The sequence below is a fragment of the Rhinatrema bivittatum genome, chromosome 10, assembly GCF_901001135.1.
Source record: "Rhinatrema bivittatum chromosome 10, aRhiBiv1.1, whole genome shotgun sequence".
Lineage (NCBI taxonomy): Eukaryota > Metazoa > Chordata > Amphibia > Gymnophiona > Rhinatrematidae > Rhinatrema > Rhinatrema bivittatum.
Window position 1 is genome coordinate 61,363,165 of NC_042624.1, and position 23,822 is coordinate 61,386,986.

Genomic DNA, 23,822 nt, shown 5'->3' on the forward strand with positions numbered 1-23,822 from the left:
TGGACCGGTGCTTTTCAATATATTTATAAATGATCTGGAAAGGAATATGATAAGTGAGGAAATCAAATTTGCAGATGATAGAAAAATTATTTTGAGTAGTTAAATCACAAGCAGATTATGATAAATTGCAGAAGGACCTTGCGAGACTGGAAGATTGGGTATCCAAATGGCAGATGAAAATTAATGTGGACAAGTGCAAGGTGATGCATATAAGGAAAATAACCCATGTTATAGTTACATGATGTTAGGTTCCATATTTGGAGTTACCACCCAAGAAAAAGATCTAGGCGTCAAAGTGGATAATACATTGAAATTGTTGGCTCAGAGTGCTAAGGCAGTCAAAAAGGCTAAAAGAATGTTAGGAATTAAGAAGGGAATGGTGAATAAAATGGAAAATGTCATAATGCCTCTGTATTGCTCCATGGTGAGACTGCACCTTGAGTACTGTGTACAATTCTGGTCGCAGCATCTCAAAAAAGATATAGTTACAATGGTGAAGTTATAGAGAAGGGCAATCAAAATGATAAAGGCACTGGAACAGCTCCCCTATGAGGAAAGACTAAAGAGGTTAGGGCTGTTCAGCTTGAAGAAGAGACAGCTGAGGGGGGATATGATAGAGGTCTTTAAAATCATGAGAGGTCTAGCATGGGTAAATGTGAATTGGTTATTTACTCTTTTGGATAATAGAAGGACTAGGGGGCACTCCATGAAGTTAGCAAGTAGCACATTTAAAACTAATCGGAGAAAATTCTTTTTCACTCAATGCACAATTAAGTTCTGGAATTTATTGCCAGAGGATGTGGTTAGTGCAGTTAGTGTAGCTGGGTTTAAAAAAGGATTGGATACGTTCTTGGAGGAGAGGTCCATTAACTGCTATTAATCAAGTTGGCTTAGGGGATAGCCATCGCTATTATTGACATCAGTAGCATGGGATTTATTTAGTGTTTGGGTATTTGCCAGGTACTTGAAGCCTGGAATCGCCACTGTTGGAAACAGGATGCTGGGCTAGATGGACCCTTGGTCTGACCTAGTATGGCAATTTCTTATGTTCTTATGGCATTTAACTGGTAACTCATAAGCAATCCAGTTAAATGTCTTTGAATATGGACACCACATAGTCTAGACTAGAAAAATATAGTCTCTGGAGTACACACAATTTCTAAAGACATTCTTTACATTGTGCATCCATTCAGTCCTCTCTCTATCTCTCCCCTCCCCCGCTTATCTGAAGTCTTTCCCTTTTCCTCACTCAATCATCACCCTCAGTGCCCCCTTCAGCAATTTCCTTCGGCTTTAATCAACCTTCCTCCAGCTTAATTTTGAGTATCCTCCCCTTTCTCAAGCTCCCCTCAGCAGCTTATTTTCTTATCTCAGAACCAATCAACAACCCCCTCAACTTCAATTCCCTCCTTCAGCCTCAGAAGCCCATCCTCACCCTTAATCTTGCCCTCAGCCTCACTTCCTCTCCTCTACACCACCTAACACTTCAACCCGTGTTTGAATGTGTGTGTGTGGGGGGGGGGGGGGGGTGTTGTATGAGTCCCTCTCTCTCTGGGGGTGGGGGAGGGCTCATTTCAGTAACTGGAAGAGAAATCAAATTGTAACTTTGATGCATGATGCGTAGTTGGGACAAATATGTATTATGCTGTAATATTATACAACAAACAATAAAAAAGATTTGAACTTAAATTGCAAATCTGAGCTTCTGGCTGGCAATCTGGTAGCCTGGTTGCTTGGCAACAAATTCAAAAGCTGATTGGTCAGGGAGAGTTTAGGACAGATTCCTTTTGTGGGAACATGACAAACAGACCCAGACCTTAGCTTTTATTACCCAGGGATTTTGGTCATCCAGTCTGTCTCAGCTGAGTCCTGTGGATCTCTCAATCAACTGTCTGCCAAGATGCTAAGCTCCAGCTAGAAAGACTTTCTCCTGTTTCCAATTTCCTTTCAGACACATCTCATATCCCCTATTCTGACTAAAGCAGAGTTCCCCCCCCCAGGGCCAGTGCAAGGGGATTGGGCGCCCTATGCAGATTCAGCCTTGTGCCGCCCCCAGCCGCAGCCCCAACTCCTCCCCCCCCCCCCCCCCAGCCAAAAGAAAACTTACAAAATACCTGGTGGTCCAGGTGGGGGCCCGGGAGCAATCTGCCGCTCCCAGGGCCTTGGCTACCACTAACCAAAATGGCGCCAGTAGCCTTTAGCCCCTACCATGTGACAGGGGCTACCGGTGCCATTGGTTGGCCCCTGTCACATGGTAGAGGCTAAAGGCCACCAGAGCCATTTTGCTTAGTGGAAGCCAAGGCCCTGGGAGCGGCAGATCACTCCCAGGCCCCCACCTGGACCATAAGGGTGGTGTTGGGAGGGTGGCACGGTGAGGCAGGGGCACAGGCCTAGCTCGCCTAGTGGTTCCTCCGGCCCTGCCCCCCCCCCGTATCAGAAGCCAGTTACCATGTGTCCTTAAACAGTCTGCCCCATCTGTACACCCTCTTTCTGACACATGGCCTATCTTGTATGGACTTTCCTACCTGCTTCCTTGGTATAGCCTATTTTGCCTACCCTTCTTCCCTAACTTAGGTGGATCCAATGTGTAGAGGGTGCAGGTAGGAGAAGCTGTGTCTTGGAGGGGTCCAAGACACAGCTTCTCCTACCTGCACCCTCTAATTAAGCTTATCCCTCCTCTTCCCCCGGCCTTGTCTCACACACACACACACACACACTGGCATGACCTGTCTCAACTCAACCCATCCTTCACTAACATGATCTTTCTGTGTTTCTCCTCTAGCACTAATGTATTGTTTATCCCATTAATTATAAATACTTGAGTATGTGCATGACTCCCAGATGAAAACTAGAGAAAGAGGAATTAAGAAAAGCCTTGCAGTGAATGTGCAACCTGAGAAAGCCTGATGGGATTTTCACTCAGCTGGGTTCTTGCATGCTGTTAATGCCTCAGAGACAAAGCGACTAACACATAGCACTGTAGTACCTAAGCAAGAGAGCCATTCATTGACATTAGTAATAGAGTGTGTGTAATTACTTTTTGCTTATACGATGCGTTATAAAACGGAAACATGGTATGTGGTACAAGTATAATGAAACACATTGTAGCTACCTCAGAGGTCGATTTTTAAAACCTTGCTCGCACAAACATGCCCACATGCACCCATATGTAGGCCACACACAAGCAACATGGATTTTTAAAAAGCCACAAATTTCGTGCGTATGTACCTGTGCACGTGTGAAAAATAAGGGGGAGGGGGGGCAGAAAAAACTGCAGCCTGCTTCTGCGAGACATCCGTATAACTTTACTGCTGCTCCTGATGAGGAGAGAGTCTGTAGATCCAGAATTTTAGGGCTTATCGGGCAAGGTGAAGGGTCAGGGTCAACTGGATAGCGTGCAAGATGAAGAACCAGAGGGGGTCTGAAACGCCTCGATATTGACTGGACAAACTGGGAGCTAACTGGAAAACTGGGCATATCCCTTGCTTGAGCATGTTTTAAAATCCGCCTACATATACTCGTAAAAGCCAGCCAAGTCTTATGAAAGACGCACGCGATAGCTTTGTTCGAGTGACCTCTTAAAATTAGGAGCATATGTACATGCGGTTGGTGTATTTTAAAACATACACGTGCAAATGTGCGCACGATTTAAAATTCCAGCGTATCTTCGCTCCTGGGTGCCCGTGCACTCGTTTTAAAATTACCGTCTCAGTATCTAATGTAATTTTCATTGTTAATATAAGTGTTTCTTCGGGTATTGAGAGAAAACTCATATACTTTTGTTTACGCGAACCATGTCCCAATGCTGTGTTCTGATAAATATCAGCAATAACCTTTTCTCCTCCTTCCGCTCCTCCCTGTTTCATGCTTACAAAGGTTATTACCTGGCATCCATACAGACAAATATTGATTTTAAAGCACTACGGACCTTTTCTGTCATTTATTACAAACCAAGGTATGCGCCACACAACAAAGGAACAAAAAAAAAAATCCCCTTTACCAAATTAAACAGAAATAAATGAACAGAATCTTTTCTTTCGCAAGAAGCAGGAAAGATGGATTGGGGGAAAGGGGAATACGTACCTAATTGTTTCTTCCTGGTACAGACAGCTGACAACAGGTCCACCAAACCCAGTCTTCTGTTCCTCACCTTTCCTCTCCGCTGTCTGAAAAACAAGGAAGGGACATCTCTCTAGTATTATTGTACTCCCACGACGGACCCGAAACTGTGCGGGCAGATACTAGCAAGACTGACACTAGATGTAGCGTCATGAGGAGGGATAAAAAAGTTGCTTCTTTTGTCAATATTTTTTTTAACCTTAAAAGCATATTCTGACATTTCACTGCAGATCAGAGAAATTGCAACCTTACATTTACCACATCAGAAATGTCACTGATGAAACAATCTTGTGTTATGCTTAAGTAATGCTGTCAAAGTTCCAAGCAGTCCTACCAAGGTATAGGATCCTTCTCTATTCCTATCACTTTCTACTAATCCCCTCCAATCTGACCACCTTTAGAGAAAAACAAAAACCTCAATTACTGCAGGTGCAATAATATTCTGACTACTATGTACTGCCGAGTATTAGCAATATGGGATCTATTTACTATTTGGGAAGTAAAACACTAAAAACAACATGGACTTCAGTAACTATTAGGAGAAGTCCATGGCACAGTGTTTCCCAAACCTCTCCTGGAGGCACACCTATTCTGTCAGGTTTTCAGGATTACTACAATGAGTATGCATGAGACAGATTTGCATACACTGCAGAGTCTAAGGATATCCTGGATAGGCGTGCCCCCAGGAGAGGACTGGGGAAGCCCTGCTTTAACACATAGTTAAAAGACTTGCCTATTTTTTCTTTAGAGCTCCAGCATAAAGAATCAAAACCAACAGCTGATTCTGGTATCACAGACATTTTGGGCCTCATTTTCTAAAGTATCGCAGGCCCAATAGCGCCACCATAGGAGGTGTAGCTATTGGGAGCGAAATAGGACGCGAAAAGGTCCTTACCTTTCCGTCATCCGCAGCGGCATCGCGGAATCGGCCCCGGTGATGCCCCGACGACTCCTCTTCCGGGGCCGACTCCGCCCCCATTTTGGTATTGCACGCGAAAAGGGACATTTCGCGTGCGAAACGTCCCTTACCGCGTGAGATACGTGTAGAAAATAAGGCCCTTAACGCGATGAATCAAAGGATCAATGCCATTCAGGCAGTTAATGCCGCAATGGCTAAGAATGCCTTAAGAACATAAGAAATTGCCATGCTGGGTCAGACCAAGGTCCATCAAGCCCAACATCCTGTTTCCAACAGAGGCCAAACCAGGCCATAAGAACCTGGCAAGTACCGAAACACCAAGAAGATCCCTTGCTACTGATGCAATTAATAGCAGTGGCTATTCCCTAAGTAAACTGCCTTGGTCATACAAACAAAATTAGACACCCAAAAATCAGGCAAAAAGGCTTAATATAGGATTTCTAAATTTCCTGAAGGTTAAATTTCCAGTAGCTCCTGCTGAGATGTTCATATAGGAGGTGGGGGTAGGTGGGAGGGGTGGAATGTGGGTACGGGTTGGTTTGTGGCTCACTCTTTTCTCTGTTGGCCACCATTACTTGCTGACCAAGGGGTTTGTAAGGAAACAACATACCCCATTGTATTGTTGTATTTGTTTATTGTATTATAATAAAAAACAGATTAACCATAAATAATTATTTCTTGGAAATTTCAAAAATGCTGGCTAAAAAAATGTCTTCCATGCAGAGAAATAATGAATTGTGAGTTGAAAATTTACTTTAAGAGCATACCGGTTTGCAATAAACATAGTGTCTAGAACAATCTGTGTGTCATTTGTAATCTACACAAATCTGCTGACTTTTTAGGAATCGAATACTTTTGCAAGCCACTGTAGTATTAATAGGATAACACTTCTATTTTTGTCTTTTTTTTTTTTTTACTCCTTTAAGTTCCTACGTCCTTCACTTACAATTCCAAGTTGTTCTTGAATATTTTTTTGTAAGTATGCATAAACAGGATGAGACCAAAACAAAGGATTTTAATGCATCTGAACAATAATCTGCAGCAAATAAGCCATCATATACAATTCCTCTTGTTTGAAGAATGGAGACCGCATAGTAGCTGGTCTTCCTAAACATGCAGTAAAGAAGTTAGCCAACACTACAGATCACCTGCACCCTGTGTGTAACAGTATATGTCAGTTCTCCTGCAAGAGCAGCAAACATAATATTATAATATTCCAGTGTCACCAGGTTAAAGCATTCATGAAACTCACGTTCTGCAGAGCATATACTACTATAAACATCGGATTCAAAATATCAGGTTCAACCACAGATCTCCAAAACCTTCACTATTTCACTGGCTCTTAGGAAGATATAACAGAGATTCGTTAGAATGCCCCTAATGCTTCCAGACTGGCTTAGTCACATGCTGCAATGCCAGTAATGGGTGGATCCTGCACCTCGTAGGGCCTGATTCACAAAGCTTGTTTGCCATAGAGTCAGAATGGGAGAAAAGCCTTAATGAATCAAGCTTCCCTCTGAATCTTCAGTGCTGAATGGTCCAGAAAGGCACACAATGCCAATGGAGCACAAATCATCTCAAACATCACTTAGAAACTATACTGTAAACAATCTTCTGAAATGGTCTTAAGATCTCCTAAAGAAATTATCCACCTGTGTTCAATGACCATTATAATTCAAAGAAATAATAATTCTGGGGACCTTCACACACAAATCTGCATTTTGAAAGGTTCTGCCTCTAGGGTTACTTCTCCCTGAGGCAGATTCTTTCAGAACACGGATACATAGCGGGACAAACATGGACTTCATATGAATTAGAATTCACTTTTCTAAGAGTTACATCAGGCTATGATAACTATTGGGCATTTTATTTGCATTTAAACACAAATTGATAAAAGGGGGGAAAAAAGAATTGGACAAAAATGTACTTAGGATGATAGATGATTATATGAAGGTCCTCATATCACATTATATGGTGTGCGGTATGAAGGTGCCCAAAAGTATCATTTCTTTGAATTATAAGGGTAATTTAATATAGGTGAATAATTTCTTTAGGTGACTGTATAGTTCTACCTTGAGTGGTACATTTGATATAGTATCCTCTTAAGATCTGACATCCCAGAGGAAGAGATGCCCATAAATTTGCCCACTTTGGCAGTTCCCGCTATCTTGCGAGTCCCTCAGTCTCATATAGTCCCAGCTACTGCATGGATGTGTTACCCTCTCTCTCTTTGGGGATTTGCTTTTTAGGTTACCTTCATTCTTTGTCTTGTTGCATTAAGTTTTTCCCTTACTAGCTACCTTGGTAGGCCCATAACAGTACTTTTAAGCAGTACAAAAAAAAAAAAAAAAATACAAACAGATAAGCAGTCTCAAAAGACAAACCAAAGGCCAAGGAAGCTGCCATTGGCGGCTTTAAAGTTTATATTTGTGGGCACTGAATGTTGTTCTCAGGTACCCAGGAAGCTTGCTCCAGAATGTCTACTGAGAATGCACAGCTGGAGACATATGTTGCCCAGGGGGCAGCACTCTCAGGCCTAGAAAATGGAGGACCTCAGGAAGGTGCTGAAGGTAAAGCTTTACTGAGCTGTGAAAGATTAGGACATCATCCGGCGCTGTCTGATGTCGTCACCCTCATACCATGGCTAATATAGCCCTGCTCGTCGACAGAGAATGACTTAATTTATAAAGTTCTTTTCTACTTTTTAAGCCGCATAGAAATATATTGCAGCACTCTCTACTATCAGGTAGCATTTCAATATTCAGAAACATGAATCTGTCCTATTGAGAGAACTTCACCTAGAGGCACCATTACCACAGATATAAAGACGGAAAAAACAGACAAGTAAAAAAACAGTACTGCTCCTGTCCCTTCTACAGTGTGCTGCTTTCTCAGATTCAAACTACTGAGCAATCAGATGAAAATGCTGGCTGACACCAACTCACGTTAGAAGTTTGCACCAACAATGCTAGTTTTCACAATATATGCGTAATCAATTCCCCCTAAAATGTAATCGGTATCAGTAAATTAGCTGCACTCAATTGACAATTGGGACTCTACTACAAGAGGGTCTCAAACACAGAAATAGAATTATTTGTGTTTTAAATCAGAGTAAAGACTGAAAAGTGTTGCACCTACAAATGGATACTCTACGATTGGAACTCTTGGACTGGCAAAGACATTTTTGCAAATCCTTAAAAAGAATAAGAAATACAAATCTTGTATCTATCAGCACAAGACAAGTCATGTTCAGGGAAGATGACGGCATGTGAGAGCAGTCTGGCAAGATAGCAACATCATCCAAAGATTCATTAAAACAAAGGATCTAGACTAGGGCAAAAATCATATATAAAGATTATACCTGAAAAGCTAGCCAATGGCCCACAAGGCCAAACGAAGGAATGATTACAGCGTGCAGAAGGGAGCATCCAGAACCATTAGAATGCAAGTTTATCATCCTTACCAGTTCCCCGAGTCCCAGACTACTGCCACTGTAATCTGTACTGCTGAGTCTTTAAAACACCTGAACTGGATACTTTTACCAAAATGTTCAATATGCTCAAATCTCTGACTACAGCAGGCAGCAGTCGTGGCTCATCAGGGCTCTCGGTGTGGCTCATTATGGAATAGTGCAAGAAAGGAAAGTCTGTAGTTAAAAAAGACGAAAGTATCTGAATATGGCCCTATGAGACTTGGCTTTCTGCTGAAGTGCAACCATGTGGCAAATAAATAAATAGAACTTACATCATACCTCCTAAGACTTCTCCACAAGTCGATTGCAGAGTTTAGATTTCTTTCTGATACTAGACTTGGCAAGTGCATGACACAATATATTCAGACGTGGAGAATAATTATTATTTTTCCACCTTCAGTCCCCGCCACACGGTGCCTGCATTTTTTAAATAGGTTTTTTTTTGTGTGTGTGTGTTTAGTCTACGTTACTTGAAACATGAAAAACAGAGATTTTTATCTTTCAGAAGAATGCCAAGACCCTTACAGCACAATGCAATTCTTCATCCTTTAAAACCATCTTCCGCGGACAACGATGCCTCAATACCCTATCAATCACTTCTGCTCTGATTAGGAAGGGAATTAATGTTTGCTCATCTGGGCTCCATTATGTGGAGGAGCAATGCTTCCTGCAATGATTTTTATTTTGTTCCATTTCTGGAGAACAATCATACTCCATCCAATCTCCCTGATGAAAATTAAAATGACTGACACATACCATCTTTTTTCCTTTTTCTGGTTTGCTAGTAAGCTTTTCGTTAAGTTACAAACCAAAAAACTGCAAATTTATGTAATAGATTTAGGCCAGAAGCAAACATGAGAAACTATACTGAAACTCTTTTGAACACAGAGGCCTTTTATCCGGAAGTACAAACATTTCAGATTACTGCAGTCATGGTAATGGTCTCAGTCCCAAATTTTTAATAACAATTTCTTAAAAGAAAAGTCATTGGAAAAAGTGCCCTCGGTGTTAAAAACATGCACGGGCAAGCCCTTCTTATGGAGGATATACACTGTCATTTTCAACTATGTGCACAACTCTGCGTGCAATTAAGTCAAATTACCTGCATGTTAGAATCAGGGAGGCAAGCACAATACTCTTAGATTTTAAAGGTCAATGCTGAAATCATTACATTTTCATACAGATCTCCTGCAGACATTTTTCAACAGTTCGCAATTTCATTTTAGAAAGAAAAAGCAAACCATTAGGTTTAAGGGAAGCGGTGCCTGACCATGAAGGGTGTTAAAAGAGGGAGAGGAGTGCAAGTGTGTCGTGTCGTCCAAGTGACATGAGAATAGAGTAAGAGTCTGATGAGGTCCCAGAGGTAAAAGAATATGCAGAAAACCTCAGAATGCCACAGTGGTACAGACAGAGCTACCATGGGGGTAATTTTCAAAAGGATTTACACACCTGTAAATATAACTACTATTGTAGCAATTTTCAAAAGCCATTTACCTGCGTAAAGTCCACTTACACGGGCAAATCCTATGGACAGGTCAATACACTGTAAGCAATTTTCAAAAGCCCACTTCCTCAGGTGAAGTGCATTTACAAGGGTAAAAACTCACTGGGGTAAATTTTAAGAGATACGCGCGGGCATCCATGTTATAAAATTGGGGCCTTCCCACCCCTATTCTAACCCCCTCTGCTGTGCCGGAGGCCTCTGGCCCCACCCCGCCCCCTCCCCTTTTTTGAAGCCCCGGGACTTCTTTAGGCCTGACGCGCATAGGGCTTTGAAAATCCGGCCCATTTTGTGTAAATGCTTTTGAAAACCAGGCCCCCATGTGTCCCAATTTCATCTGCACAACATTTTTATTTTTTAAACCAGGCAGACATAGGGCCTCAGTTTCCAAGGAGTTACCGCGGGAGATAAATTCGCAAATTCCGAACAGCTTATTTCAGAGAGAGAGAGAGAGAGAGAGAGCGAGAGAGCGAGAGAGAGACTTGCTATTATGTCTACTCCCTAGACAACTATTTGTATCCCTATGAGAGGCCCACCTAGTAACTCGAGGTGGGGATTAGGTATGAGTGTAGGGGGTTGGGGCCACTTTCACATTCAACATGAGACGTACGAACAGAACAGTGGTCTCTTGTGAAGATTTGCTGGCCTTCGTAGTGAGGAAACTCACTCCAAGATGAGATTTGGGCAATGTTCTCTCAAACTAGCTTGTGAGTGTCCATCAAGCTAGGTTGAGAGAACATTGCCCAAATCTCCTCTTGGAGTGAGTTTCCTTACTCCGAAGCCCATCAAATCTTCACAGGAGACCACTGTTCCGTTCGTACGTCTCATGTTGAATGTGAAAGCGGCCCCCAACCCCCTACACTCATACCTAATCCCCACCTCGAGTTACTAGGTGGGCCTCTCATAGGGATACAAATAGTTTCTCTCTCTCTCTCTCTCGTGTGAGACAATTGCTCAGTTTCATATAACATGTTGCTTGCAGCACCTAAGAGTGGACATAGGCTGTTTGGACACTTTCGTGTACTGCGAAGATTCATTGGTTGTTTTATTGCGGTGCACGATGTTTTCGCGATTTGCGAATCCATTGCCTTACGCGATGTTTCCCCGCTGCACGAAACATGCCTTATTTGCATGGGACACGCCACCTCATGCGTTACCACTGCGATATTGGAAAATGAGGCCCATAGATAACTGGATCTATATCAATTCCCTACATACCCAAACATGTAACATGGCAATCAACAGTTATAAATATATGTGGCTCCTGTTTGACCGCTAGTGTTGTAGAGCATGATTTGTGTGGTAACATACAGACTCTTCCAGCTTAGAGGATTTACTTATGAGTCAGAGGCTTTTTGAAGCGGTTTCTTATTTTTTACAAGGAGATTTCTTCTAGCTAAGAAGGTTCATAGGAAGTTCATTGGGTGTATGTGAAAGCTATCTGAGTACCTAGCTTCTTTATACAATGAAGGCCTTGATGTTTGTAATCATTGGTCCAATATTTCTCGTGAGGTGATTATAGTGTATTTCTTATATTGCTTGCTTCTTCTTAAAATTTCTCTAAATTAAATCTCTTGACTAATACAGTGTGGTCTAACCACAAAGTAGATTGATCCGTGGAAGAATAATTATGCAGTAATGACGTCTGTTTACAGACATCAGCTACCTGATCATCAGAATAATTGAACAATTATTTATATTGTGCAGCATACATGGAGAAAAAATAACTGGGGAAAAAGCAGCAATGTTATATCAAAAATCCACAAAAAAGGAAAAATAGCACACTAATCAAAAATCTGTCTAATAACCTGTTTTATAGTCAAGAGGTTTATTTATAGAAGTTTTAAGAAGAATCAAGCAATATAAGAAATACACTATAATCACCTCACAAGAAATATTGGACCAATGATTACAAATATCAAGGGCTTCACTATATAAAGATGATACAGTTGTAACCAGGTAGAAGGCCCTTTACTCATTTGCACAAAACCTAGGCTATTAGTTGGATTTTTGATCAGTGTGTGTTATTTTTCCATCTTTTTGTGGGGTTTTGATGTAGCAAAGCTGTCTAAGTGACAGGGTGGTTCTTCCCCTAAAGGGGATGGAAAATCTGGGGGGTATAAAACTGCCTCCCACAAGGCACAGAGTGGAGCTTTGGGGAGTTTTGTTGGCACTCGGAGAAGAAGCATGGAACAGGAGCTGCTCTGGGGGCCAGAAGGAGAGCAAGAATCTGTGTTCCTGTCTGGGAGCTCTGGTGCAGGGACTGGGAAACTTCAACCACCTGAAGTAAAGAGAAGTTGTCTTGGGCCATTTCTGACAAGACTGTGGATAAGCAGTGAATTTTCCCAGAGAGACTTAGCGACTATGTTCCTGGGACTACAGAAGGCCTACATTCCCTAACTTTGGGAATGTACAAGATCTGAATTTTGGAGACTAAGTACAGTAGTTGTGCTTTGTGTATTTTTGCAGCAGAATTTACCTGCAGTTTTTGCCTTTTTGCTGTGAACTCTTTTCTTTGTACTGGCTAAAACTTTTTTTTTTTTTTTTTGAGAAAACTGTTTCTATTTGGAGCTCCAATATTTGTGTGGACATTGAGTTATCTGGAAGTAACATATGCTCAGTTGGCTTTGAAGGAGAGCCTGACCCCAGTCCATGGTACCCAGATACAGTATTACCCCATCCCGGTTGAGTTAATCTAGTGCTCTCACACACAGAAAAGTGCACCCTCTCATGAAGTATACACTGACAAACTTTCCCTTCACTTCCAACTGGATGGAAAGTTCCAGAACTTTTTTTTTTTTTTACTCAGCTGTTTCCTCCTGGCTCCTCTAGGCCTCCAGCTCAAGTGGAAGTAGGGATAGGATCTAGCACCATTTGCAACTATTTGCAAGGATTTGTTCCCCTATTTTATAGGACACTCCCTATTTACATCAGTCCAGTCATTGCAGCAACATCAGGGCTCTTTCTGGACTCCTTCAAATCTTAGGCCCTAAATCTGGCCACTAGGCAACATCATTGCACGACGACTAAAAGTCCCTCCCTGGCCAACCTAACAGAAGACCTGAGCTGGGCATCAAACCAAAGCTCCTCTGCATGGCAGTTCACAGCACTGGCACTGAGCCTTCGGGCCAATCCTAGTTGAACTAATTCACTCACTATGAAGCAAGTCTGCAGAGGAGTATGGACTTTAGCAAAATAATTCATCATTGCATTTAATAAAGAACTTCTACAGGACTGCCGGGGTGAGCGAAGAGACACTTTCCATTTTGGCCAACAATGCTCCCATTTCTCTAGCCTCTTCCTCCTAAAATGTATCTTCCTCCTTGGGTTTAGGCTCTCTCTTACTTTTCCTTGCCAAATCTCACTCATTCATGTTGGCTCATGTATGCCTCCGAGAGTTTCACGCAGCTTTAAACGCTTAAAGGTGAATTTTAAAACCTGATGCGCACCACAAGTAGGGGCTGTGTGAATATGCCGGGCCGGCGCACGCCGAGTGGATTTTAAAAGCCGTCCGTATACACGCGTACATGCTGCTGCATGCCCAAATGAAAAGTTTCCAAAAGGTGTGGGCGAGGTCTGGGCGGGGCATGGGCGTTCCGGGATTTTAACATGAAATTTGCACGTAAATGCTTATACACACTGGTGCGCACCGGGGGCCCCTGCCACATAACTTGACTTCTAGTATGGATGGCTTGTAAGTTATAAAACAAACATCTAGGCAGGTCAGTGGGGTTTTAAAGTTTGGAGCTAACAGAGGGGAAGGAAGGCAAATAAACTAGGGGGTTTGGAAGTCCTATCCCTGAACTGGGAACGAAGTTGGAAAACTGGCAATGGCGTCAGAGCCTTTTAAAATCCCCCCCATTTATGTGGTAGAAGCAGCATTTGTGTGCACGTGCGCGCGTCCACTTAAAACTGAGCGAGCATCTGCACTCAGTCGGGCTATTTTCTAAACTGCGTGCATATATGTGCGTACGTTATAAAATGGCTGAGTTCCTGGTCAAGAGCCGACAAACACGTGCAGCTTTGAGAGTTACCATCTCAAGGTACACAAAGCTGAAAACATAAATACCATGTCTAACTTTAGATGCAATGTAAACTTCTGGTTTGGAATGAGGCATAAAACAGAACTGGCCACTCGTCTCCGTGCCAGTTCTGTCCCTGGAAGTCAGGTGACGGCAGCTCCCAAGTGTAAGATGACTCTGGGGTAAGAGTATCGAGCTATGTGGTCTAACCGCACAGATGGGGAAAAAAAACCCCTCACGCAATGTAACTGGGCCAAGTCAGCACATGTAGATGAAAACTACTTGAGAATTGTAGTCTGCCACTTCTCCATGAAGCTCACATTGGCTTCAACTGGTACCTTCAAGTCAGAGCTTGCCATCAAACGTAGGTCATCGGTGCCCAGTAAATGCCGTGCTCCGTCTCCATCAAACATATACCAAAGTAGTACAGCAGCTTTCTGTTTCCCAATTAACAGTGTTCTTTGTTCCTTTCCTACATTTTATTATCTGGTTAAAAAAAAAAAAATCATTAACACTGGTATTTCTCTCTCATATCGTTAAGTTTTAACTCATTTGATTTCCAGGATTTTTCAAGTTCTCTTGAGGTCCTACACAAGTTTACAGCAGCTCTCCCTCCCCTCCCCCCCGGCCAAATGATAAATTTAAAAATTAAGCAAGGATGGCTAAAATGGGGCCAAAAAAAGAAAACAATATTTTACATTTTGTGGCTCCGAAATTCCCCTCTGCGACATGCAGTAAGGAGCCAGCCCCAAATCATTATGGGGTGACTTCACAATTTAAGAGGGAAAAGGCAGGACCACAATTATTTATTTAATCTGATTTTCATATTCCACTTTTCGGCACTTCCAAGCGGATTACATTCAGGTACTATCTAGGATTGAAACAGATTTAAATTTAATCCAGCAGGTAAAAGTTCAATAAATAATTAATGGCAAGCAGAACCCTACAAATGAGGAGTAGGGTACCTACATGTTTATATTTTACTAATGATGCATTCAATTGGCCAAAGTCCCTAAAAATATGAGATTCTTTGGATTTCCATCTTGCACTTAGAGGGATAATTCAATAAAAAATCATCTCCCATGGGTGCTGCCTTTGGCTTCAAAGCCATTTTTTTCCTCCTCAACTGTGTAGCCTGGGAGATGTCCAGGTAGAATCCACTTTCTGAAAGAAAATCCTTAAATTTCAATCTAGGCCAGAGTCTAGAAGAAAGACACTAGCAGAGACCCTGTAATCCTAACTTGAGGATCCTGGGGTCTCAGACTGTTGTAATAAAATAAGTACAGAGCCTTCCTTATTCTCATCTTGCTGTGGGCCATTCTCATCAAAGGTGTACGTTCATTATGTTTGGAAAATTCTCCCAAGGAATCTGAAACTTATCAAACATACATTTCTTAAAGACCCCACGGGTACGTTGCAGCCGCGGCCCTGCACATTCCTTCGCAAAAGGAAACTCCTCACGGCATTGCCCTTTGACAATTCAGGCCAGCGAGACAATATACCTGCTTCAAAGCATGCATGGTGAGATTCTGAAATCCCCGCGAGTCCTGCCTCTTTTACTCCAAAAACGGGCCATCAATAACTTGCATGCTTCTGTCCCCTCTGGCGGGGAGGTCATTTTAAACTGCGATTTATGTGAGAATGATGGTAACCTGCCCTAAATCTAGGCAAAATATTTCAGATTACTGAAAAAATTAAGCATTTTCAAATTTCTATTTTTTGTGAGTTTTTCCTATTTCCTTTTAGATCCCCACAATATCCTGTACCAAAACTCCTTGATATTTGTCATCATTCTCAAGCACAGGTTAAGTAGCAGTGCCTATTCCAGTTTCTCGATTATCCTCGGTCCATCTCTTCCCAGCTCTGCCTTCACAGTCTCAGTCTTTTTGATGCAAATCTAATGTATCCCCCTGTATTTTCTCCATATCAGAGGTCTCAGCTGTAACCCGCCTCTTTAGATCTGAAACATTCTTGCAAGCTATTTAATTTAGGGCCAAACCTCCTGCTTCATTTTCAGAACAATGTTTCCAATTGGCTCAAGAGTCATCTTGTCAGAATTTTCTGTTCCTACGATGTTCAGTACATAGGGGCCTAGGCAATAAAATTTAGCCTGCATGGCAAGACTCTTGTATGCATGCTAAAAATAGCGTGCTATTCAGGAAGGCCTTAGCATGCACGTTGAAATGGTCTTAGATGATGTACCATGAGCATGCAAATGAAGTAACATTATAATCAAATGAGGTTTACCAAGTGCTTCGTAAATAACGGGGTATGCTCACTCTCCACACTATTTACTGAGTGCTTGATAAATGGACACTTAGCTAAATATTTTCTAGGACTTGGTATTAACTAGCTATTCTGTACAGCGCCATTCGAAATCCCCACTGCTAACTGGCCCGAACAAGCGGGTTGGCAGTGAAGATTTCTCCCCTCCTTCCCACAGCAACAATGAGACCCTGTCGGGTTATCCCTTTTCCTCTCTCCCACTCAGCGCAACAAGGAGCCCCACCTAGGCCATTCCCAACAACTGTACTGTAGAGTCAAAAAAAGACCCCTCCTTCCAGGGCACAAGCTCCCCTTCCCCCAAACTCCAAAGCCCCCTTTCGTCTCAGAACCCCCTCCTCCTGAAGCTCCAAACTGCCCCATTGCCCCCAGGCCCCTTTTGCTTCCACACCCTCTGAGCCCCTCCAGAAATTAAACTCCACCATTCCAGAGGGTCCCAAGTCTTCAACAGCAAGAAGGAGGGTAAAGAGCTCCTGCCCACTGAGCTGCTCAACATCCATTGGCATCATGAGAGGCGCCAATGGCACAATTGCTGGAGAGGAGCAATGCAGGTGGGAGAGCTTTGTCTTCCTTTCTGCCAGGGAAGGCTTGGGACCCTGCAGAAAGGTAAATTCACCTTCCAACTGGGTGCAGAGAAGCTGAGGGCGGGGATCAGGATGTGAGTGTTCTGGGCAGGGCTTGATCTTGCCCTGGGTGGGAGGGAGGAGGCAAGGCCAGCAAGGCTTTGAGAGAAAAGAAATCTTCAATGATAACGGACCCATGCACGCCAGACCAGATAGCAGTGGGGCATTTAAACAGCCAAATGATGAGCTGATGCAGAAACCCTTTGCATAGTACATTAGAGTTTTTGCTTGCACAATTTTTAGCCTGAGTTTTATAGCATAGCAAGGTCAAAATTGATTTTTTTTTTTTTTGGTGGGGGCGGGGGGTGTATTTGTGTTCCTTGTTTTGATTTTTTTGTAAAGCTTTTTGTAATATTGTTAGATTTTGTTGATTGTATTGTGTGGGTTTATGTGTTTTTCATGGGGATTAGGTGGGTTATTTTGAGAATGTATGGGATTGTTGGTTGGGTGGGTATATACGTTATATATGATTTTCTTTTTGAGATTTTGAATCGCATATTACTGTTGTATTTTTGTAATATTTTTTAATGTGATTACATAAATTTCATTGATTTAAAAGTCTGATGAAAGCATTATAATTTTATATGTACTGTTTTGTTTGACTGATTGAATAGACTAACCCTAATTTTGCTGCTGTGTTAATTGGGTGGGCTTGTGTTTTTCCTTTAGCCAGTTTTCTGTTGCCAGTGCCTCACTAATACAAGCCCTGGGGTTACTATTTCTTACATACCTTCTCTGCAGAGGTGGACAAGTTGGGTAGTCCTGGTTTCCTTCCTAACTTCAGACTGCTTCATCCTGAATGTCTTCTCCATGTTAGTCACTTAAATACAGAGAAGTAAAGGTCAGCATACAGCGTTCTAGGCTAGACCTCTTTACTGCACTAACTTACTACATTTGTGATTAGCTTTTGGGAGTTGTACTCCCATCACTAAAAAATGATCTCATACTGCACTGACCCTGATGCCATACATATAGTGGTAGATTTTCAGAGGGTTACGTGCGTAACCCCCGAAAACCTACCCCAAACCCCCCTGCGCACGCCGAGCCTATCTTGCATAGGCTTCCGGCGCGCACAAAGCCCCGGGACGCATGTAAGTCCCGGGGCTTTCCTGGGGGGGCGTGTCGGGGGGGGGCGTGTCGCGACAGGCGCGTCATCGGGAGGCATGTCGGGGGCGTGATGTGGCCGGTGCATCATCCGGGGGCGTTCTGGGGGCATGGCCGCGGCCTCCGGACCGGAACATGGCGCACGCAAAGTTACGCCTGCCTTGAGCAGGCGTAACTTGTTCGACAAAGGTAGGGGGGGGTTAGATAGGGCTGGGGGGTGGGTTAGGTAGGGGAAGGGAGGGGAAGGTGCGGGGGGGTGGAAGTAAAGTTTCCTCCGAGGCCGCCCCGAAATTGGAGCGGCCTCGGAGGGAATGGAGGCAGGCTGCGTGGCTTGGCGCACGCAGGCTGCCGATTTTGGCCAGCCTTGCACATGCCGACCCCGGATTTTAATGGATACGCACGGCTACGCAGTTATCTATTGAAATCCCGCATACTCTTGTTCGCGCCTGGTGCGCGAACAAAAGTACGCGTGTGTGCAAATTTATAAAATCTACCCCATAACTTTCAAAAGCTAGTCACAAATGTAAAAGGTAAGTCAAATAATCAAGTATCACCTTCAAATTGTTTGCTGACCTCCATTTCTTTGTAATTACAGGATATTAAATGGCCATATTTAGGGCATGTATCAAAAATTAACTCCATTTGTACTAATAAAGATATTTCCACAATAAGTGGATGTTTCTCTTCCTTTTATACCTTGCTTGGTAAGGCAAAAATGACTTATTTATAAACCTGAATATTGTGTTAGTGTTTTCAGATCAGTTTCTGGTCTTTGGCAGGGAGAAAAATCTTCATGATGAGGTCTTTAAACAAGGACAGGCTTTGTACCAAATCCTCAATTACATTTTCTGGTGCACTAGGAGGAAATGATTCTTTATACAGCTAAATATGGAAGACCTGGGACTTCGCAGACATTTCAAAACTCTTTCCCTCTCTTGCCTTCTCCAGCCTGACCAAGACTTCTCCCTCCAGCCCCTCCTTGAAGAGAATTTAAACAGACACTAATTGTATTTGACAGCAGCAATTACATGCTAGGCTGGAGATTAGAAGATGGTTAATTGTGTGTGCTGTAATTGCTGCAGTCTTTTCTTCTCCCACAGAGAATGGGTGTCAGGGGAGGAAAGGGAGCTCCACCCTGCTTGCAGGTGGTCCAGGGACCCAAGCCCTGGTGTCTGATAGAGCCTGAACATTCAGTAACAGGCAGCGTTTCCACCTGTACCTCCTTGGTAGATTCACAGTATAGTACAGTCACACTTAGGAAGAACACAAGGCCCTACCCCTGCACCCAAAACATCAGCCCACACACACACAAAACTGCAAGTATTAATAGGCACAATACAGTTTCCCACTGTGTTAAATTTAGAATTTGCATAAATCATTCCCAGCAATTGCAATATACGATTTATTTATTTATTTATAAGCACTTATTGCCCGCCCTTCCTTCGTTCAGAGTGGGTTACGATATGAAGCATATACCATCAAGCAAGGACAGATTTTATAGTATAACTCTTACACTAAACCATACTAATTTTTTTCTCACTATAAACCTTGAGATTTCAAGGCATGCCTTCTTTAAGGTACTGGAACATTTGTTTTTATAGTTTAGGTTTCATGTTTTCTAAATATTGTTTGAACTTTGGACATCAGGTGTTGTCGCCTTCTTGCTCTTGGAAGCACTGAGACGGTTATTGCCGGTTTCATGCACCCTCTGCTGCTGTGAACTTGTCCCACCTGACGCAGCAGACATGGCGAAACACGGTCCGTGTCGGGGGACCAGAAACTGTCTGACTCTTGACACACTGTTTGGACAGATACTAAAGATGGATGTATATTAAAAAATGAATGTAGACCAAAGATGAACTCTCACTGCTTTTGAGCGATTGAGTTGATCCTCTTTTTAATTAAGGACCCTGACTTGCATTAGTGCTACACTCTCATATTCTGGATGATTTCTAAATTAACATTATCTCCAAGTTTATTGATTACATTGTGGTTGCCTGAAGCTTCTAGGTTACTTGTAAATTTGGATTCTAAGAAGTTTTCACCAGTAAAATTTGGAAAAATAATTTACATTTTGCTTTTCATTAAAAATCACTACTCCGAAAGTTCTTCCTTTTAATTTTCTATCTTTACAGAGAAAATATTGTATTTTCTTGAATTTTGATAATAATGTTTATTTTCTTTAAAACATAGTGGAATGAATTATTAATATTTATAGCTTAGGGAAGTTTTTCCTACATCGTCAATCCCATCAGAATGCACTAAAATCTAGGTGTTCTAAGTTTTTTTTTTTCTGAAAACAAGTATTAAAAAAAGAAAAAGCTAAATTATATGAGCTGGCATTCTTGCATCATCTGAAATATTTATTATAATGATACTACACATAAATAGTGAAGCATACATGAAGTCTTATACAATAGATTCTTACTATAGGCAGAAAATAAGTCCCTTTTGGTCACACACAGGCCGATGCAATATCAGCTTGCTTTAAACGGGCGCTCATGATTGGATGCCCGCTCCCTTAATGCGCGCCGATCCACCTCTCCCAATCGGGAGCCACGGTAAAAAGGAGGCGCTAGGGGAAATTGCACAACCCTAGCACCTCCTCAGCAGCGGGCACCCAGGAGAGGTGGCTGTCAGTCGGTTAGGAAAATGGATGCTCATTAATTGAGCGTGCCTTTTCCTAACCTGACTACCGGCACTCTTATTTTTTGGGGACATTTCTAATTTTTTAGTTCCTCCTACTAAATATCACCACAATATTAAGTCAGAGGAAGTATAGAAAAACAGTATTTTCTGCTTTTCTGTACACTTTTGGGCTCCTCCAAAAATCAACCGTTGCGATGGTAGATAACTTAGCGACGGTATAGAAAAGATTTTAAATAAATAAATAAATAAATAAATAAATAAAGCCTGCTTGGGGCAGGCGTTAATTTTGGCGAGTAAAAATGTGCGCGTCAGGCACACTTTTTTTTGCATCAGGGGGAACAGATAATAGCCTCATCAACATGCATTTACATACGATGAGCGCTATTACCGACGCACGTTTTGGACGCGCTAACCCCCATTTTGCATCGGGGGTTATAGACGCGCGTCCAAAAAGCGCATCCAATCGCGTGTTCAGCCATGCGCTGCAGCCAGCACACGGTATTGCATCAGCCTGAAAGTGGCAGTCATATTGCACCAAGTTTTCAAAAGTGGAAAAAGAAGGGCAACAAATTGTTCACTCTTTGCTCAAAGCTTACATCTTATTGAAATCTCTGCTCCAACAGAAGTGTGCCAAAACCTCCACTTTGTTAATTACCACACTACTAAACACAGACTCTCCTTAACATTATGCAGTAGGAAACTACACAAAAAAAAAATGCAACAGTTGCGCGATTCTGAAACAGCCTAAGTTTTATTTAAGGTATAAATTTATCACAAGGCAGAGCCGTGCACAAAAAATGAAATCTGTGCGGAGAGGCAATGCAGAAGACTCAAGTTCAAGTCCCTGTCAAACAAGTCAACAGGACTCAGATGTGCAGCCAAGGTCACGTGCTTGAGTCTGGGAAGGAAAGGAAGAGAGCAATCACCACTGAGCAACCTCTGCTGCCCACAGACTGGCCCCGAGGGTCAATACTGACAGAAACTTACCTTCAAGCCCTCAGGACAGGGAAAGGATGGGAATAAAAAGGGGGGAAATCTATGCAAGCCAAGAGATGCACAACAGTGCAGATTGTTAGCCTAGTCCTAAAATCCAGCCCATCAAGTAGTTAAAAAATTCACCTCCAAAGGAAGTAGAAATATTCGCCTGTTTAAAATTTCATAAACATGCTAAAAGGAATGCAGCTCTGATTTCTCTAGTACTGTAACTCTGCCTGACAAACATCACCACAAGAAAACTCACGGCTCTTGTGCACGATTTGAAAAGTGCACCCCCCCCCCCTCACCCCTCACCAATAATAAGCAGCATTTATCAATAGAAAATGTTTCTACATTTATTTAAGCTCCTACTACTCTGTGCTTCCTCTCCTCTTTGAGTATGTTGGAAAAAGTATCACACAAAATAGTAATGCATGGCTTGCAGTAACGTGGGCACGTGGTGTCATTTGCAACCTTGTACCTATGATATACCAGGTCTAATGTGTGTGATATATTTGATGCTCTTGTTAACATCACTGCTCACTGGCGTGCAAGGAAATTGTAAGACTGAAGCTTAAACATTTATAAAAGCAATTCTCTCTCTCTCTCTAGAAATAGATATATAGGAGGGGAAAAAAGCTTTAGCTGTAGGTGGATTCTAATTCAGTGGTTGCTACATTGTGGAGCCATTCTTGTGCAAGCTGCTGATACGATCAAGAAGTGTTGTGAGAGCAGTCTAACAAAACTGTCACTGGGGAAGCTTGACAGACTCACAGAATCCGACACATGCACTAATGACCAGACACATTAAACATGCCTCAGTTACCAGCTAGTGATTAAAAATACAAGTGTTTCACTGATACAAGGTGAATATTACTCCTTCCCCGATGTAATATAGAGATACATCACTATGCAAAAACACAGTTTTCTTTTCAACAATTAACGACTCTTCTCTACACCCTTCTTTCCAAAGTCTGGTGGCACACTACAATTTTATTTTCAAACACCATATAGACTTCGCCCCCTTTTCCTATCTTACAAATTACTGCAAAGAACTGTCAGATTGTAGCCAGCAGTTGGCAAATATGAACCAGTTTACACACACACTCACATCAAGCTACAATTCTTATCTTTCATACTTCCTACAGAGCAAAAGTCATTTCGTTCTTGTTCAGTTTGAGTACTCAAGAGAGGTCTTCAAAATGCATCAATACAGTCTAACTGTATGCTTCACATCGTCTTGTTTTTACTTTTCTCCTTAAGAAGACAAGCTTGCTCCACTTTATAATGCACTCTAGTGACATACAGCATGTACTCCCTAGTTGTAATTAAGCAGATTTAAGCTTTTCCCACAAAGGAGCCGATGCAAAAAAAATCACAAAAGCAGGCGCTGAAAAGTCAGGGCCCGCTTTCTTAATGCGTACATGGCGCTAACTCCCCTATTGCTTTAGAGGATGGATTAGCGCCTATTTAACCCGCATCCGACTGTGGGTTATACAATGCGCTCAGCTGAGCACCCTGTATTGCATCGGCCCCAAAGTCAATACCCCTCAGGAATCAAGACAAAAACATTAAGGCATTTATGCATTTTGTAAACGTATGACTTAGCAATTCAAGAATGTTTGTTAGCCTAGATCACAGAGATAGAACAGTTACAGTCAACTTCTGTTCTTTATCATCTAGATCAGCTCTTGATTTCACACCATGCACAAGATGGCCAAGTGAAGTCTTCTTATTATTTATTTAGATTTTTTTTAAATTCCGCTTTCCGGCACTTCAAAGCGAATTACATTCAGGTTTTAGGTTACATACAACACGAAGTTTGTTGAATGAATTAGTGCCTATTTTTTTAATTTGATCTCTCAGGGATAAATAAGATTCTAATTGAACTCCTGCTTCAGGTTTGTTTGTTTTTTCCCCTAAATCTTTTACTATCCATGTAATTATAAAACAGAACACTGATAAGACACTAAACGGTAATAGCCCATAAACTTCAATTTCCAATGAACTACAGCTCCTGACGTTTCTTACATAAAGTAGATGACAAGGTCCCGCTTGTGGTGCTTCACAGCGCATCTGCCACTGACAAGGCAGGGACTCCTGTAAAAGCGCGACCTCTTTACAATCTCTCCCATGGACGGTCATGGTGAAGATG

The 23,822-nt window shown here is 42.3% G+C and overlaps 1 protein-coding gene across 1 annotated transcript in view; it reads right to left on the reverse strand.

Moving 5' to 3' along the window:
• The window catches only part of ACBD6 (acyl-CoA binding domain containing 6), a 208,338-nt gene that overhangs the window by 109,278 nt on the left and 75,238 nt on the right, over positions 1 to 23,822 (reverse strand). Inside the window, exon 4 of the mRNA XM_029618550.1 lies at positions 4,084 to 4,166. Coding sequence (XP_029474410.1) covers positions 4,084 to 4,166 — 83 coding nt within the window. The remainder of the gene's footprint in view (positions 1 to 4,083; positions 4,167 to 23,822) is intronic.